At 40.1% G+C, this 16,143-nt stretch overlaps 1 protein-coding gene across 1 annotated transcript in view; it reads right to left on the reverse strand.

Annotated features, from left to right (window-relative positions):
* THEM4 (thioesterase superfamily member 4) overlaps positions 1-16,143 on the reverse strand; it is an 81,607-nt gene that overhangs the window by 37,029 nt on the left and 28,435 nt on the right. Inside the window, exon 3 of the mRNA XM_006861707.1 lies at positions 11,579-11,738. Coding sequence (XP_006861769.1) covers positions 11,579-11,738 — 160 coding nt within the window. The remainder of the gene's footprint in view (positions 1-11,578; positions 11,739-16,143) is intronic.

Consider the following 16,143-nt stretch of genomic DNA (forward strand, 5'->3'; position numbering starts at 1 on the left):
CACTGTAATCATATACACTGTAATTGTGCACGTTAGTATGTTGGGTCATCTCCGACTTAGGGCTACTCTGTGTGTGTCAGAGTAGAAATGTGCTCTAGAAAATTTTCATTGGCTGATTTTTCAGAAGTAGATTGCCAGGGCTTTCTTCAAGGTGCTTCTGGGTGGATTCTAACATCCAACCTTTCAGTTAACAGCCAAACACATGTCAGATAATGTCCTGGAAATAGATTAAAGCTATATGACTGCAATTTTGATGTTGTTGTTGTTGTTAAGCACCAAGGAGTCGGTTCAGACTCATGGTGACCCTGTACAGGGTTTCTGAGGCTGTAAATCTTTACAGGAGCAGAAAGCCTCATCTTTCTCTTGCGGAACAGCTGGTAGTTTTGAACTGCAGACCTTGAGGTTAGCAGCCCGATTTGTAACCACTACACATAGCCCTCTACCAGCAACGTATAAGAACACCTTTAACTTGTTTGTAAGACAGGAAGTAAAACATTTCTGGGCATGTGTGAGTTATAAACCAAAGCAAAAAAAAAAAAAAAGGGAGGGGGGATGGAGAGAGGTGGCAAAGGAGAGCTAGCTAAATAGTAACAGTATATAATTATTACCTGTTGCTTCTGTGTGTAGGGTCTTCTCATCAGCACTTCGAACATTACAGGAAAGAAAGTATTTCCTTCCTTCAATTTTATCAAGTTGGGTATTTATCACAACAACAGAACAAAGGGGGATAGGCCTGCAGAAAGAAAACCATTTTGATCACATTGAGAAATGATCAGGTACATGACAAGGGGTGGAAATTTGTGGCACCTGATATTAATGGGAGCCGACTGCCTTAGATGACACATTCCATAAGGATGCTGGCAGCCTCAAACACCACCAGCGCTCTCGGGTGGCTCCTAGGTATCTAGAACCAGAATGCCCTGCTGGGTTAAGTTCATTGCCAGCAATTTCAGCTGTGTTGGCAGAATCTCTCTGGAAGTTCTGAGCAAAGTCTGAAAGGAGCTGTGTTTTAAAGATGTGAAAACAGGGCCACAGGATGGTATTCCTTCTGTTACAATGAAAATGTGTCACCAATCCTCGTTAGAATAACTGAGACCCTGTGCTGGTGACATTAAAAGACATCTAATAAGAACAAATTGGGGGAAACAGCTTGATGTGCTAAATCCATGCTCTCCAACAGAACTTTCTGTGATGACAGAAATGTTCTATATCTAAGCTGTCCAATATGGCAGCCACACATGACTACTAAGTGCTTGAAATGTGAATGAGAAACAGAATCTTCAATGTATGTTAATTTTATTTAAATGTAAATACCTACATGTGACTAATGGCTGTAGTCACCAATGGGGATCCTGGAGAACAGATACCATAATGAAAGAGTATCTCTTTAAAAGTGGAAATTCAGTTGGCAGAAAGAGAGTGAAAAGCAGGGCAGTGTTTCTAATGCTCATGCAGTACCACCGTGTGGATGAGGCAAAGACTCCCTGTGGCAAGGCAGCCATCACTCTGACCGTCCTCCTAGTGTTTGCGCCTATGATCTCTTACTACTCCCATCAGACTTTCCCGAGATTCAAGATGGAACAATCAGGCTTGCTTCTTTTGTTCAGTCAATTCAAGATTTACTAAGACCCAGTGGACATCAGGTGTTCTTTCCTACCAACGTTACTCCCCAGATTCACTGATGGAATAAAAATGGAAATCTTTCAAGAAAGTGAGGTGGTACTGGAGGCACTCATTCATCTATGCAGAAATTTGGAAGACAACTATCTGGTTGTACTTGTGCCCATTCCAAAGAGAGGTGACCCAATGGAATGAGGAAATAACTGGACAATATCTTTGATATCCCATGCGAGTAAAGTTTTACTAAAGGTAATACAGAAATGGCTGCAAACATACATTGACAGAGAACTTCCAGAGGTTTAAGCTGGATTCAGAAGAGAATGTGCAACAAGGGATATCACTGCTGACATCAAATGGATCTTGGCTGAAAGCAGAGAATACTAGAAAGACGTTTACCTGTGCTTGATTGAATACACAAAGGCTTTCAATTGTGTGGATCATGAAAAGCTATGGACAACATTGTGAAGTATGAGTATTTCTCAACACTTAATTTTGCTCATGAGGAATCTGTACATGGACCAAGAAGCAGTTGTTTGAACAGAACATGGGAACACTGAATAGTTTAACATTAAGCAAGGTGTGTGACATGGTTGTATTCTTTCACCTACTTATTCAACCTGTATGCTGAACAAATAATCTGAGAAGCTGGGTTACATGAAGAAAAATGTGGCATCAAGATTGGAGGAAGATGCATTAACAATCTGTGATATGCAGATGATACAACCTTGCTTGCTGAAAGTGAAGAGGACTTCAAACATTTACTGATGAAGATCAAAGATCACAGCCTTTGGTAATGGATTGCATCACAAGGTAAGGAAAACAAAAATCCTCACCACTGGACCAATAAACAACATTCTTATCAATGGAGAAAAGACTGAAGTTGTCAAGGACTTCATTCTTCTTGGATCAACTATCAACATTCATGGAAGCAGCAGTCAAGAAATCAAAGGACATATTTTGCATTAGGCAAATCTGCTGCACAAGACCTTTTTAAAGTGTTGAAGAGCAAAGATGTCAGCTTGAGGACTAAGGTGTGCCTGACCCAAGCCATGGTATTTTCAATAATCTCATATGCATGCGAAAGCTGGACAGTGAATAAGAAAGACCGTAGAAGAATCGATGCTTTTGAGTTATGGTGGTGGAAAATATTGAAAGTGTCATGGCTTCCAAAAAAACAAACAGATCTGTGTTGGAAGAAGTGCAGCCAGAATGCTCCCTGAAGGCCAGGATGGCCATACTTCGTCTTTCATACTTTTGTCAGAAGGGATCAGTTGCTAGAGAAGGAGATCATGTTTGATAATGTGGAGGGTCAGAGAAGAAGAGGAAGACCCCTAGCGATACGGATTGACAAAGTAGCAGCATCAATGGGCTCAAGCATGGCAACAATTGTAAGGCTGGCCCAACACCGGGCAGTGTTTCCTTCTTTTGTGCGTAGGGTTGCTAGGGGTCGGTACCGACTTGATGGCACCTAACAACAAAAACAACCCTCACCTCTCTCTCTTTTACACTCTTACCCTTTTCTCCATTCTTAGCCCAATTGGGTTAACCTCAACTGATTCAACCCTCTGACCATAGTCAACCCTGGGACTTTTGATGGAGTCCCGAGGGCTCAGTTCTTTTTCTGCTGGGGTTGTTAGACTTGTAAGATAAAGCCTGGTTGGTGGTTATTGTGCCACTATGTGGAGACAGGCTACCTGATGGTGAAGAAAGTAAGGCCAAGACATGGAAACAGATTACTAATGGTATCGTTTGACATCTGTTCCCAGTCACATCTGACTTCTCAATCACAAAAACCAGTATGTTTCCTTTTTTGCTTAGACTAGTGTGAGGTAAGAATTCTCTTCCCGGCCATGGAAAGAGTCCTTGATTAATAGAAAGACTAAGAGAAAGAATCACAGAAAATATAAAATAATATACCAATTATGTTTATAGAGTATAATTTGGTAAATGTTTACTCATATTTAGGCACAGATTATTTTGATTTGCATAAAAACCTGCTTTGAGATCTTTTTCCTAAACCCAATTTTGTTAGACAACTTACTTATATTAGAGGCAAAGTGGCAGTGGTGGTGTTATGCCATGGAGTCGATTCCAACTCATGCTGACTCTGCATAGGGTTTCCTAGGTTCTAAATCTTTATGGCAGCAGAAAGCCTCATTGTTCTCCCGTAGAATGGCCAGTAGTTTTAAACTGCTGATCATGAGATTAGCAGCCTGACTTGTAACCACTATGCTACCAGAGCTCCTTAGAGGCAAAGTTGTTGTTGTTGTTGTTAGGTGCCATGGAGTTGGTACCGACTCATAGTGACCTTATGCACAGCAGAACAAAACACTGCTGTCGAGCTGATTCTGACCCATATCAACCCAAATATTCTCTGGCAAGATGTAATCAAGGAAAATAAAAGACAGTATATATGAAGAGGGCTTAAAAAAGTTTGTGGAAGAATTCTATTATCTTTTAATTCCATTTTTCCGTGAACTTTCTGACGGCCCCTAGTATAAATGCTAAGGAGTCCTGGTAGGTTTAGTGGGCTACACTTTGGATTGCTAACTGCAAGTTCAGCTATTAGAATCCACCAGCCGCTCCACAGGGGAAAGCTGAGGTTTTCTGCTTCCATAAAGATTTACAGCCTCAGAAACACTGCCCAGGGTCTCTGTGTGTCAGACCTGACCCGATGGCACACAGCAGCAACATCAGAGTCACAATATAAATACTATTGAAATAAAAATAACTACAGATTTGGCAGAGATGGAAAAATTGAGACTAGTAACTTCATGTCATTAAATCTAAAAAGAGATAAAATGGAAACATTTGCAGAAAATAGATAAGCAAAATTGACCCCAAAACAGATGATAGAGCTCGAATAATTGACTAAAGAAGACACTGTGATCTGTACATGTGAAGATGGTTGAAATGGCAGGTATTCTGTTTCCTATTTATGATATATACACAACGGCACCGGACCCTGGAGGACAGTAGAGCCACATTCAGTAAGGAGCCTGGGTCTCAGAATCACCTCATGGGGAAAGTTCTTCCCTGACCTGGGACAAGGACACAAGACTACTATCTAAACAAAAAGCCAATTGGTTTAAACTTGCACAATGTGGAAATTCTCACTGGAGCTAGTGCTACCGTCATTTTCTATACACTTTTCAAGGATATGCCCTGTAAGGTTCGGATTCTTTAAAGTGTATTCAGATTTGCTTTGTGTGTTGCTGTTCTTAGGTGTCGCCAAGTATCTTAAGAATTCACCTCAAATTTGTGGTTTAATCGTTGCTCTCTAAAATAACCTGCTCTCATTGTTTGCTGTTCACTTTCTATAAACTATAATAATGACTTTCAATCATCAATACTTCGTAAAATGTCTATGTGTGACCCAGTCAGATCGGATACTATAGTCCTTATCCTAGCAGTCTCATTATTGCTCGGGATTTAGAGTATAATGTGTGCATTTATGTATGTACTGTAATTAATTCATGTTGCAGCCTTTTAATTTTTCTGTGTGAAGTTATGTAAAAGCCTTAAACCAGATTTTGGTGTTCCATGTTGATCCAAGAGTTAGAAGTGTCTGGGAATATGTGGCCCCCTCACTTCACAGAGGCCCTTCTCCTATGTCTGATATGTGAGAGAGTGTGCAAACAATAGCCCCCCTTGCTTGGAGTTGGGACAACTCTTAGAAGCCACCTAACTCCAGAGTTCCCAAGCAGGAGCAGGCTGGGAGCACCCTTTGCAAGACTTGAGAGTTCAGCCTTGGTTGGCTTCTTCCCCTTTCCTGTCCTGCTTCTCCCTCTCTCCTGCAGTGTCCCCTGGGAGTGATGCCTTAATAATCAATTGCACACTGCTAGGGAGGCTTACACTTAAGGAAAAATAAGGCTTCCTGTGAACTTACCTTTTAAAATTGATGTTGAGATTGGCAGTCATGACAACGCCCCCAACTAGCATCGCATTCATACCAATAGTAGAGTCGATCAGAGTCGCAAGGGCACCTCCGTGGAGGTATCTAGTTACAAGAGGACAAGAAAAATGTTTTCAGAAGTTCTGATAACAGAGTCTAGCTCAAGGTATCTCCACACATCTACTAACTATAGAGATACACTTAGCTCATGTTTAGTATATCGCATGTCAAATAATGTCTATGGATCTATATTGATCCTGTTCATAGCATAATAATGTAGTCTTTAAGTATCTGTAATAAATCTGGAACTTAGTAATTAGAGAACAAGAAAGCACAATGCTAAAATATAATTTTAAGAAAGTATAGTCTGTTATCATTAAACAATTAAATGTGCATTATACACATTCATTCACCACTTGTCTGTCAGTTTGGTATACTATGGTGGGTTGTGTGTTGCTGTGATGCTGGAAGCTATACCACTGGTATTTTAAATACCAGCAGGGTCACCCATAGTGGACAGGTTTCAACAGAGCTTCCAGATGAAGACAAATTAGGAAGGAGAGTGTAGCACTTCTGAATGGTTGTTGTTGTTGTTAAGTGCCATCTGGTAGGTTCTGACTCATAGTTAGAACCCTCTGGTAGCGTAGTGGTTACGAATCGGGCTGCGACCCGCAATGTAAAGCAGCTCGAAACTACCAGCTGCTCCGCGGGAGAAAGATGAGGTGATCTGCTCCCGTAAAGATTTACAGCCTCGGAAACCCTGTTCAGGGTCGCTATGGGTTGAAACCGACTCAACGGCACTTAACAACAACAACAATAGGGTTTCCAAGGCTTTAAATTTTTGTTGGAGTAGAAAGCCTCATCTTTCTCCTACAAAGCAGCTGGTGGGCTTGAACCGTGGACCTTGTGGTTTGAAGTCCAGTATTTATCATATGGTTAACCACTGAAAATCTTATGAACAGCAGTAGAACATTGTCAGGTACAGTGTCAGAAGATGAGACCCTCAGGTTGGAGGCACTCAAAATACGACTGGGGAAGAGTTGCATCATCAAAGTAGAGTTGAGTTTACTGACATGGATGGAGCAAAGCATTCAAGACCTTCATTTGCTGATGGGGCATAACTCAAAATGAGAAGAAACAGCTGCAAACATCTATTAATAGAATGTGGAATGCACGAAATATGAATCTAGGAATACTGGAAGTTGTCAAAAATGAAATGGAATGAGGATTTTCAGCAAGATGGCGGACTAAGCAGATGTACTGCACAGACGATCCACAACAAAGATACAAGAGACCAAATGAAACAGACACAAATGAAAATCCTGGATCCCTGAACTTTGGAGGAAAGGTTAGAGAAGTGGACTGAGTGCTTGCTGGGAGGAGAAGCTGAGAAGGAACGGTGAGAAATGGAGACAGACTGGTGAACGGTGAGCCAGACTTGGCTTGATCATCTTTGGCAACAGAAGGTGGCCTGGCAGAACAGACTCACACACAGAATGAGAAAGGTATAATTCCTTCATTTGCCCCACTCTCTGCTGGTGACCAGAGGTGTAGCCAGCTCCCACCCTCAGCCACCTCCAGCACAGACCCTGCTCTTCAGGAGTTAGGAGCCATGTGGTCCTGAGCCATGCCAGTGTGAGATGGGGGCCAGCTGCACCACTTTGGTGCCTGGATTCAGGCAGGCTCAGCTCCAGACCTATATATCCAACAGAGCCAACAGACCAGCATTTAACCAGTCACCCTGTCCCTAGCTGCCCTGTGGTCTTAACTGACACTGAAACCAGTTCCATCAAGGGCCTTCATGAACTACTTCTGGATTATAGCCCTGAACCCTGAGCCCATCCCGGGCCAGGAACTCTGCTGTCACATCCCTCCCATACCCACTTCGTGAAATCCTTGGCTTGCAGGAGCCCCCCAGAGTTTTCTTCTCTCTGGGTCAAAAAACTACACTATCTCTATGTTATGGTTTTTTTCCTTTGCTTGTTTCATTGTTTTTTTGTTTTTTTTTTCCCCCTCCTTCTTCTTTTCTTCCTATTCCCTTGAATTTTAATACTTTCCATCTCTGCTTTTGTTTCCCCTCCTTTTCTTTTGGTTCTCATTTACCCTCTTCTTTTTGCCCCCTTTTGATCTTTCTTTACTAGTCTCCACTTTCTCTGTACATCTTCTGTCTGCCTATTTTTTCTGAGTGTTTTTTTTTTTTTTCTTCCTTTAATTTCCTCTCTTATTTTTCTCTTTTATAGCTTCATTTCCCTGTCCTTTTGGCTTTTTTTCTAGCTGCTGCCTGTTTTTATTTATTTTTTCTCTATATTATTTTCTCTTCTCATTGTTGGTTCCTTATTTGTTTATTCTCTTTTGTTTTCTTGTGTGTGTAGGATGTTGTTGTTGTTGTTAACTGCCGTCAAGTTGGTTCCGACCCATAGCGACCCTGTATAGGGTTTTCAAGGAGCAGCTGGTGAGCTTGAACCACTGACTTTTCAGTTCAAATGCCTTTGTTAATGTCTGCTGCATTAACCCACAGCGCCACACCAGGACTCCATGTGTGGGATGCACAGGGGTTTTATCTTTTCCATCCAGCAAGAGACAGTAACCATGTCTGTCCAGCCCAGTCACAACTGTACCCTCAGAAGCTCCATAGGGCAAGAGCCAGCACCAGCTCCTATACCACCTGATCAATGGTAAACAGCAGCCAACATCAACACCAGCAAAAACCACCCTAAACTGAGGTGCACAAATGGCAAACGAGAAGTGTACACACTTCCATTCTCTATACCCACAGAGACAGTTTGTGAGAGGCTGAGAACACACCAACATATAATCATCAATTAAATACAAATAAGACAATCCCACAATGCCCTACAGACAAAAGAAAACTTTAGCTCACATGAAGAAACAAGAGAGAATGGCTCAAAGACATTATCAAGATTCAGAGCCAGAAAACAATTGTGAAGAAAAGGTAATGGAACTAGCTGAAAAAGAATACAAAAGAATGATATCAAGTACCTCCAAAGGATTGATAAAAAGATCAAGGAAAGCTAGGAGAACACAGAAATAACTTTAGAAGAATTCAGGAAAACACTAATAAAACAAATGAACAAAAAAAATGCAAATCTCAGAAATGGACAATACATTGAAAGGGCAAAGGTGAACCCAAATTAGTGAACTTTAAGATAAATCTCTCAATACTAGTAGGCTAAAAGAACAATTAGAAAAAACAATGAAAGAAAATCCAAAGAAAGCCTAGGAGTTATGTGGAACACCGTGAAAAGGAACAACTTATAGTTGATCAGAATTCCAGGACAGGACAAGACAATAAAAACAACAGAGAGAATTACTGAAGAGTTGTTGGAAGAAAACTCCCCTAACATCATGAAAGATGAGAAGATAATCAACCATTCAAGAAGATACATGAACCCAAACAGGGCAGACCCCAAAAGAAAATCACCAAAACATATAATCTAACTCTCCAAAATCAAAGACAAGATAAGAATCTTGAGAGCAGCTCAAGAAAAATGAAAAGTTACCTACAGAGGAGAACCAATAAGATTAAGTTCTGATTTCTCAACATAAACTATGCAAGCAAGAAGGCAATGGGATGATATATAAACAGAAATGAAAGGAATTTGTAATGACCAGACCAACTTTACAAAAAACGCTAAAGTGTGTTCTTTGGACTGAGGACCAACCACAGCAGACAGCTGAAGTTGAAGCACATTACAAATATATGGAAGCCAAAATATGACCCTGAATATATTCCATTTGAATTTAAAGACCATCTCAAGAACAGATTTGATGCATTAGACCCTAATGACTGAAGATTAAAAGAGTTGTGGGATGATATCCAGAACATCATACAAGAAGAAAGCAAAAAGGTCATTAAAAAGATAGGAAAGAAAGAAAAGACCATAATGGATATCAGAAGAAACTCTGAAACTTGTTCTTGAGTATAGAGAAGCTAAAGTAATGGAAGAAATGAGGAAGCTGAATAGAAAATTTCAAAGGATAGCTGGAGAAGACAAAATCAAATATTATAAAAAAATGTTCAAAGATCTGGATTTACAAAATCAACAGGGAAAAACATGCTTACATTTCTCAAGCTGAGGGAACTGAAGAAAAAACTCAAACCTTGAGTTACAAAATTGAAAGATTCTATGGGCAAAATACTAAATGATACAGGAAGCATCAAAAGAAGATGGGAGGAATACACAGTCACTGCAACAAAAAGAACTGCTTGATGCTCAACCATTTTGAGAGTAGCATATGATCAAGAACCGACAGTACTGAAGGAAGAAGTCCAAGCTGCACTGAAGGCATTGGCAAAAAACAAGGTTGCAGAAATGGAAGGAATGCAAATTGAAATGTTTCAAAAAAACTAATGCAGCACTGGAGGCACTCACTTGTCTATGTCAAGAAATTAGAAAGCAGTTACCTGGCCAACCAACTGGAAGAGATACATTTTGTGCTTATTCCAAAGAAAGGTGACCCAACCAAATGTGAAAATCATTGAACAATATCATTAATATCACATGCAGGTAAAATTTTACTGAAGCTAATTCAAAAATAATTTTAGCAGTACATGGACAAGGAGCTACCAGAAATTCAAGTCAGATTCAGAAGAGAATGTAGAACTAAGGATATCATTGCTGATGTCAGATGGATCTTGGCTAAAAGCAGAGAATATCAAGAAGATGTTTACTTGTGCTACATTGACTATGCTAAAGTATTTCAACTGTGTGGATCATTACAAACTATGGATCACATTGCAAAGAATGGGTATTCCAGAACACTTAATTGTGCTCATGAAGAACCTGTACACAGCCCAAGATGCAGTTGTTCAAACAGAATGCATGGTTTAAAATCAGGAAAGATGTGTGTCAGGGTTGTATCCTTTCACCATACTTATTCAATCTGTCTGCTGAGAAAATAATCTGAAAAGCTGGTATGTATGAAGAAGAATGTGGCATCAGGATTGGAAGAAGACTCTTTAACAACCTGTGATATGCAGATGACACATCCTTGCTTGTTGAAAGTGAAGATGATTTAAAATACTTACTGTCGAGGATGAAAGATGACAGCCTTAAATATGGATTGCATCTCAATGTAAAGAAAACGTAAATTCTCACAACCAGTAAGTAACAACATGATAATGGAGAAAAGATTGATGTTATTAAAGACTCCATTTTGCTTGGACCCACAACCAACATTCATGAAAGTAGCAGTCAAATCAAATGATTTGTGTTAGGCAAATCTGCTGTGAAATACTTCTTTCAAGTTTCAGGTGTTAAAGAGCAAAGATGTCAGTTTGAGGACTAAGCTGTGCCTGATCCAATTTTCAATTGCCTCGTGTGCATGTGCAGGTTGGACAATGAATAAGGAAGACCATAGAAAAATTGTTGCATTTGAATTATGGTGTTATCAAAGAATACTGAAAGGACCACGGATTGCTAGAAGATGAAATAAATCTGTTTTAGAAGAAGTATGGAGCCAGAACGCTCCTTAGAAGTGAGGAAAGTGAGACTTCATCTCTTATTCTTTGGACATGTTGTCAGGTTCTTGGAGAAGGACATCATGCTTCGTAAAATGGAGGGTCAATGAAAAAAAAAAAGACCTCCAACAAGATGGATGGATTGATACAGTGGCAGAAACAGTGGGCTCAAACTAACAATGATTTTAAGGATGGCATAGGACCCAGTACTGTTTCATTTTGTTGTACATAGGGTCCCTATATGTTGGCTCTGGCTTGATGGCACCTAATTACAACACATTCATTGTTCAACAAGTTAAAAAATGCAGACAGCAGAAGACAAAAGGAAAAAAAAAAATTGTAAGGCCCATAATCCTACCACCTAGCGACAACCACTGTTAATGTTTTAATAGTATTCTCTCAAATTATATCTATTGTCCTATTTTTCTTTTTCGTTGAATAACATATTATTAACATCTTTACATGTCAGTAAATATACACCGACATCATCTTTATTGTCTTCATTGTAGTTCAAGGATATGGAGAGAAGGTACTTTAGTAAAACTATTTGAGATCCTACATCTCTAGGCTATCATTCCTACCCAGGTGCTCCTTGTAGGTAAGGGCCTCCTTGAAACAAGCAAACCATTCTTTTCTCATCTTCATTGTAGAACATCACATATTCAAAGCCCATTCCATCCTCAAAGCTTCTGGTGAAGAGCCTGGCCTGTGATATTAGGTCTTCTTTCGTAGACATTAAACCTGTAAGGAGACAAGACAGGAGCACAATAGCACCTGAGAAGCAAGTTTTTGAGAAATGCCACAATGAACAAGAAGTACTTGCACCTGCTGAAATCACTGTTGTTGTTAAGTACCATCTCGAGTTGGTTCTGACTCATAGAGACCCTGAATAAGGGTGTCTGAGGACAGCTGGTGGTTTTGAACCACTAACCTTATGGTTCAAAATGACTTTGCAGTCCAGTGCTTTATCCTGCAGCATCACACAAGCATAGGCCAGTAGATTATTGATTAAAATGTCAAGTGGGTGCAAAGTGGGAGGGTCCCAAAGAAACAGGATATAGGACTTTTGACCTTGGGAAGTCATAATCTAACCAGGGCAGGGTAAACAAAATCAAAACAAAGGACTTACACATGGCAGTCAGAAAACAGTATATAAATGCTGAGGGTACACTAAATATAATGGCAAGGTACAGACAGAAACTCATCTTACAATAAGCGACTTCAAGAAAAGGAAATAATTTAGCAATAGGGAGAAGGTTTTCCTGACAGACATGGGTTTAGCCTGATCAGAAGACAGTGATCATACTGAATAGAAACAGTACAAGTTTAGCTCAATACTCCATCTTATTGTGATCCTGAGGCCACAACATAGGGTTTTGAACCACTGTTCTTGTTTGATGCTCATGAGATGATTCAAAATCATTAAGTAAATACAAAATAGTGTATAAAACCTGTTCTGTAAGTTTAATGGACTGTTAGTTCTTTTTCCTTTTAGATTCTGACCTTTTATAAAGAGTCAAGATTTTTTACTTTATTCAGAACTTCATTACCCTTATAGTAGACATCAGGAAACCATAAATCTTCAAAAATCAGTGGCTGAACACAGACTTTTTAGAAATCAAGTCTAGCACCACCTTTTATGGGGAAGGCTACACATTTTCTTAGATTCATACGAGATGCCTCAAAAGATTCATGGACAAATGGAATGAAAAGATAATGTAATTTTTCCATGAACTTTTTGAAGCCCCTCAGATATCCTTCAGGCAAGAGTAGGAGGTGTCTCTTAAAATTTTAATCTAATCTAAATAGCTTAAATAACTTTAACCTCACCTCATTAATGACAAGTCATTTCTTATAATCATGCTACTTAACAAGCCACTAATTTTATACACATACACACAGACATTTCTGACACTCACTACACAAATTAGCAAAAACAGTTGCTGTGCATGTAAAGACTTATAGCCTCGGAAACCAGTACAGGGTTGCTGTGAGTTGGAACCGACTTGATGGCGATGTGTTTGGTCTGGTGATAGTAGATAGCTCAGGACTGGGGCCTTTCTATAGAATCCTGGTGGACCACCCAAGGAATATGGAAGTTTTCTTAGTTCAACTGACTGCCCCAAGAGTTGAAGCTTAAAATAACTGGCTTACCATGCCAGATAAACAAACAAATCTGTCTTGGAAGAAGTACAACCAAAACACTCCTTGGAAGTGAGGATGCTGAGATCTCATTGCATGTACCTTGGACATATTATCAGAAGGGACCAGCCCCTGAAAAAGGACGTAATGCTTGGTAAAGTAGAAGGTTAATAAAGAGGCAGATGCTCAATGAGATGGAGTGACACAGTGGCTGCAACAGTAGGTCGAAGCATAACAACTGTAAGGATGCTGCAAGACTGGGCAGTGTTTTGTCCTGTTGGACACAAAGTTCCTGAGTCAGAACCAAATTGACAGCACTGAACAACAACAACAACCCATGCCATTTCTCTGCTGAAATATTTAAAGTGAATTCAAGACACAATACACCTGCTATGTATGATTCCTTTCTACACAGTCTTCAGGATTTAACGAACTTCCTAATAGCTTAAACAATTTAGTTTCCTTTTCTCTTTCAAAGCTCTATCCATTTGAGTTTTTCTTCTTATTTTTCATCTCTTACTCCCCTTTTTGGCAAGTCTGGATTCTGGATTCTCTCACTTCATTTGCTTTCATCTGACATTTCTCTCTCTCTCCAGTGGTGAAGCAATGAAAGCCATAAGTGATTCTCTACAACAATAGATTATTTAGCTTTGCTTCTCAGATCCAGAAGGAGGTAAAGGACAGTGTGATTTTACCCAATGTTGTTAAGTGCCGTCAAGTCAGTATAGGATTTCTGAGGAGCAGCTGATGGTTTTGACCCCCCATATCTTGTGGTTAGCTTGGTGTTGTGTTACGTGCCATTGAGTCAGTTACGACCCATAGTAACCCTATATAGAGTTTCCAATGAGCGGCTGGTGAGCTTGAACTGGCAACCTTGTAGTTCAAACTACTTTGCAGTCCAGGGCATTTACTCACAGAGCCACACCAGGGCTCCCAACAAAAAGTCTAGCCAAAACCATAATTATTTTCTTTCTTCTGTCAACATCTTCATTATAATTTTCTTCTTTTGAAAAATTCTGAAACGTCTTTGTACCTTAGCCTTCTCATCTGTTAGCGGGAATAATAATACTAGCAGTGACTATTTCATGGAACTGTTGTGAACATTGAGCTTGAAAGTATCTGGCACATGATAAGTACTAAACAAATGTTAGCTATTCTAAGTAAATATTCTTTATGTTAGTAAACCTACACTGCATTTGTTTTTTACCTGTTGCTATTGTTGTTATGTGCCGTGGAGTCGGTTCCGACTCACAGCAACCCTGTAAGGGTTTCTGAGGCTGTAAATCTTTATGGGAGCAGAAAGCCTCATCTTTCTCCCGTGGAACAGCTAGCTGGTAGTTTCGAACTGCTGACCTTGCAGTTCACAGCCCAATTCGTAACCACCAAGCTACCAGAGCTTTCTTTACCTAGAGGCATTCATTAATTAAAGAAATGCTTATGGAATGTCTAAGCTATTAGGCATTGTGTTAGGCACTGGGGAATTCAAAAGTGAATAAGAAAAGATCTCAGTCCTTAAGGAGCTTATAGTCTAGCGGGCAGCCCAGATACTTAAACAGAGAAACCTGATACAAAGTTGTAAGTACAACACTAGAGGACACAGGACACCAGAGAGGACCTCCTGAGGACTCCGGAACATTGTTATCTTAACAGACCCCTTGAAGAAATGACAGGTCACTTCTGACAAAATGGCAGGCTAGGCAGATGCACTACCTGGACCCTCTACAACAAAGAAACGAGAGACAAAATAAAACAGAAATAGATGAAAATTCTGGGCTGAGCAGGGACAGTGACAGAGGGAGACTGACTGGTGAACTGCTGGCCAGACTCAGCTATGGTCGTGGAGGGAGATCTGGCAGAACAGATTCGAGAGGGTGATGGAAAAGGCGTGATTTCTTCTTTCTCCCCAAGCTCCCTTGGTAACCATAAGTGTGGCCAGCTTCCACCCTCATCTACCCCCAGTGCAGACCTCGCTCTCTAGGAGTTCAGAGCCGCGTGGTTGGAAGCCATGCCAGTGTGAGGTGGCGGCTGACTGTACCACTTTGGTGTGCTGCTTTGGTATCTGGAATCACGTGGGTTCAGCGCCAGACCTCCAGAGTCAGCAAACCAACATTTAACAAGTCACCCTGCCCCCAGCTTCCCTGTGGTCCTAACAGACATTGAACCAGCTCCATCAAGGGCCCCAACAAACTCCTTCTGGATTGAGTGCTCTGAACATAGATAACATGGAACTTCATCTAGATCCAGGAACTCAGCTGTCACACCTCTTCCACAACCACCCCATGAGCTCCTTGAATTGCAGGAGCCCCCTCATAGATTTCTTCTTTCCCTGTCCAACAATAAACTGAGACTATCATACAAGTCAACACCACCCAGAACTCAATCCAGATATGTGAGTATTTAAAGTAAAACAAGACTGCAACTAGGGAACCAGAGATATCAATGTATAATGACGTCAACTACAAAGCAAAAAGAGGAAGTAGTATAGCCACAGAACTTCCAAATGGCAAGGAAGTCAAGTAGATTTCAAGATAAAACACACTGCTTTAAGCAGAAGAAAAAAATTAATAAATTACAGGATAACCCTGAAGAAAAATAATACGCCTGCACAACAAAATAAAAAAAGGAGAAAATCTGATTTACCAAATATTAATGGAACAAAAATGAAAATGATAAGGAAACCCACAAACAAAATGAACTCAGCATAGAAAATTATGTGAAACAAAGAAGCCAGCAGAACCACAAAAATATGCACAGAAAAATGATAAAATACATTCATACTTACTGATAATTACACTGAACGTAAATGGATTAAATGTACCAGTCAAGAGACATAAAGACCAGGATGGATAAGAAAACAGGATGCTTCAATATCCTATCTACAAGAGACATATAAAAAAGATGGAGAAAGCCTAAATGCCCATCAATAGAAGAATGGCTAAACAAACTTTAGTACATACACACAATTTGTTGTTGTTGTTGTCAGGTGCCATCGAGTCGGAACCGA

The sequence above is a fragment of the Chrysochloris asiatica genome, unplaced genomic scaffold, assembly GCF_000296735.1.
Source record: "Chrysochloris asiatica unplaced genomic scaffold, ChrAsi1.0 scaffold00042, whole genome shotgun sequence".
Classification (NCBI taxonomy): Eukaryota; Metazoa; Chordata; class Mammalia; order Afrosoricida; family Chrysochloridae; genus Chrysochloris; species Chrysochloris asiatica.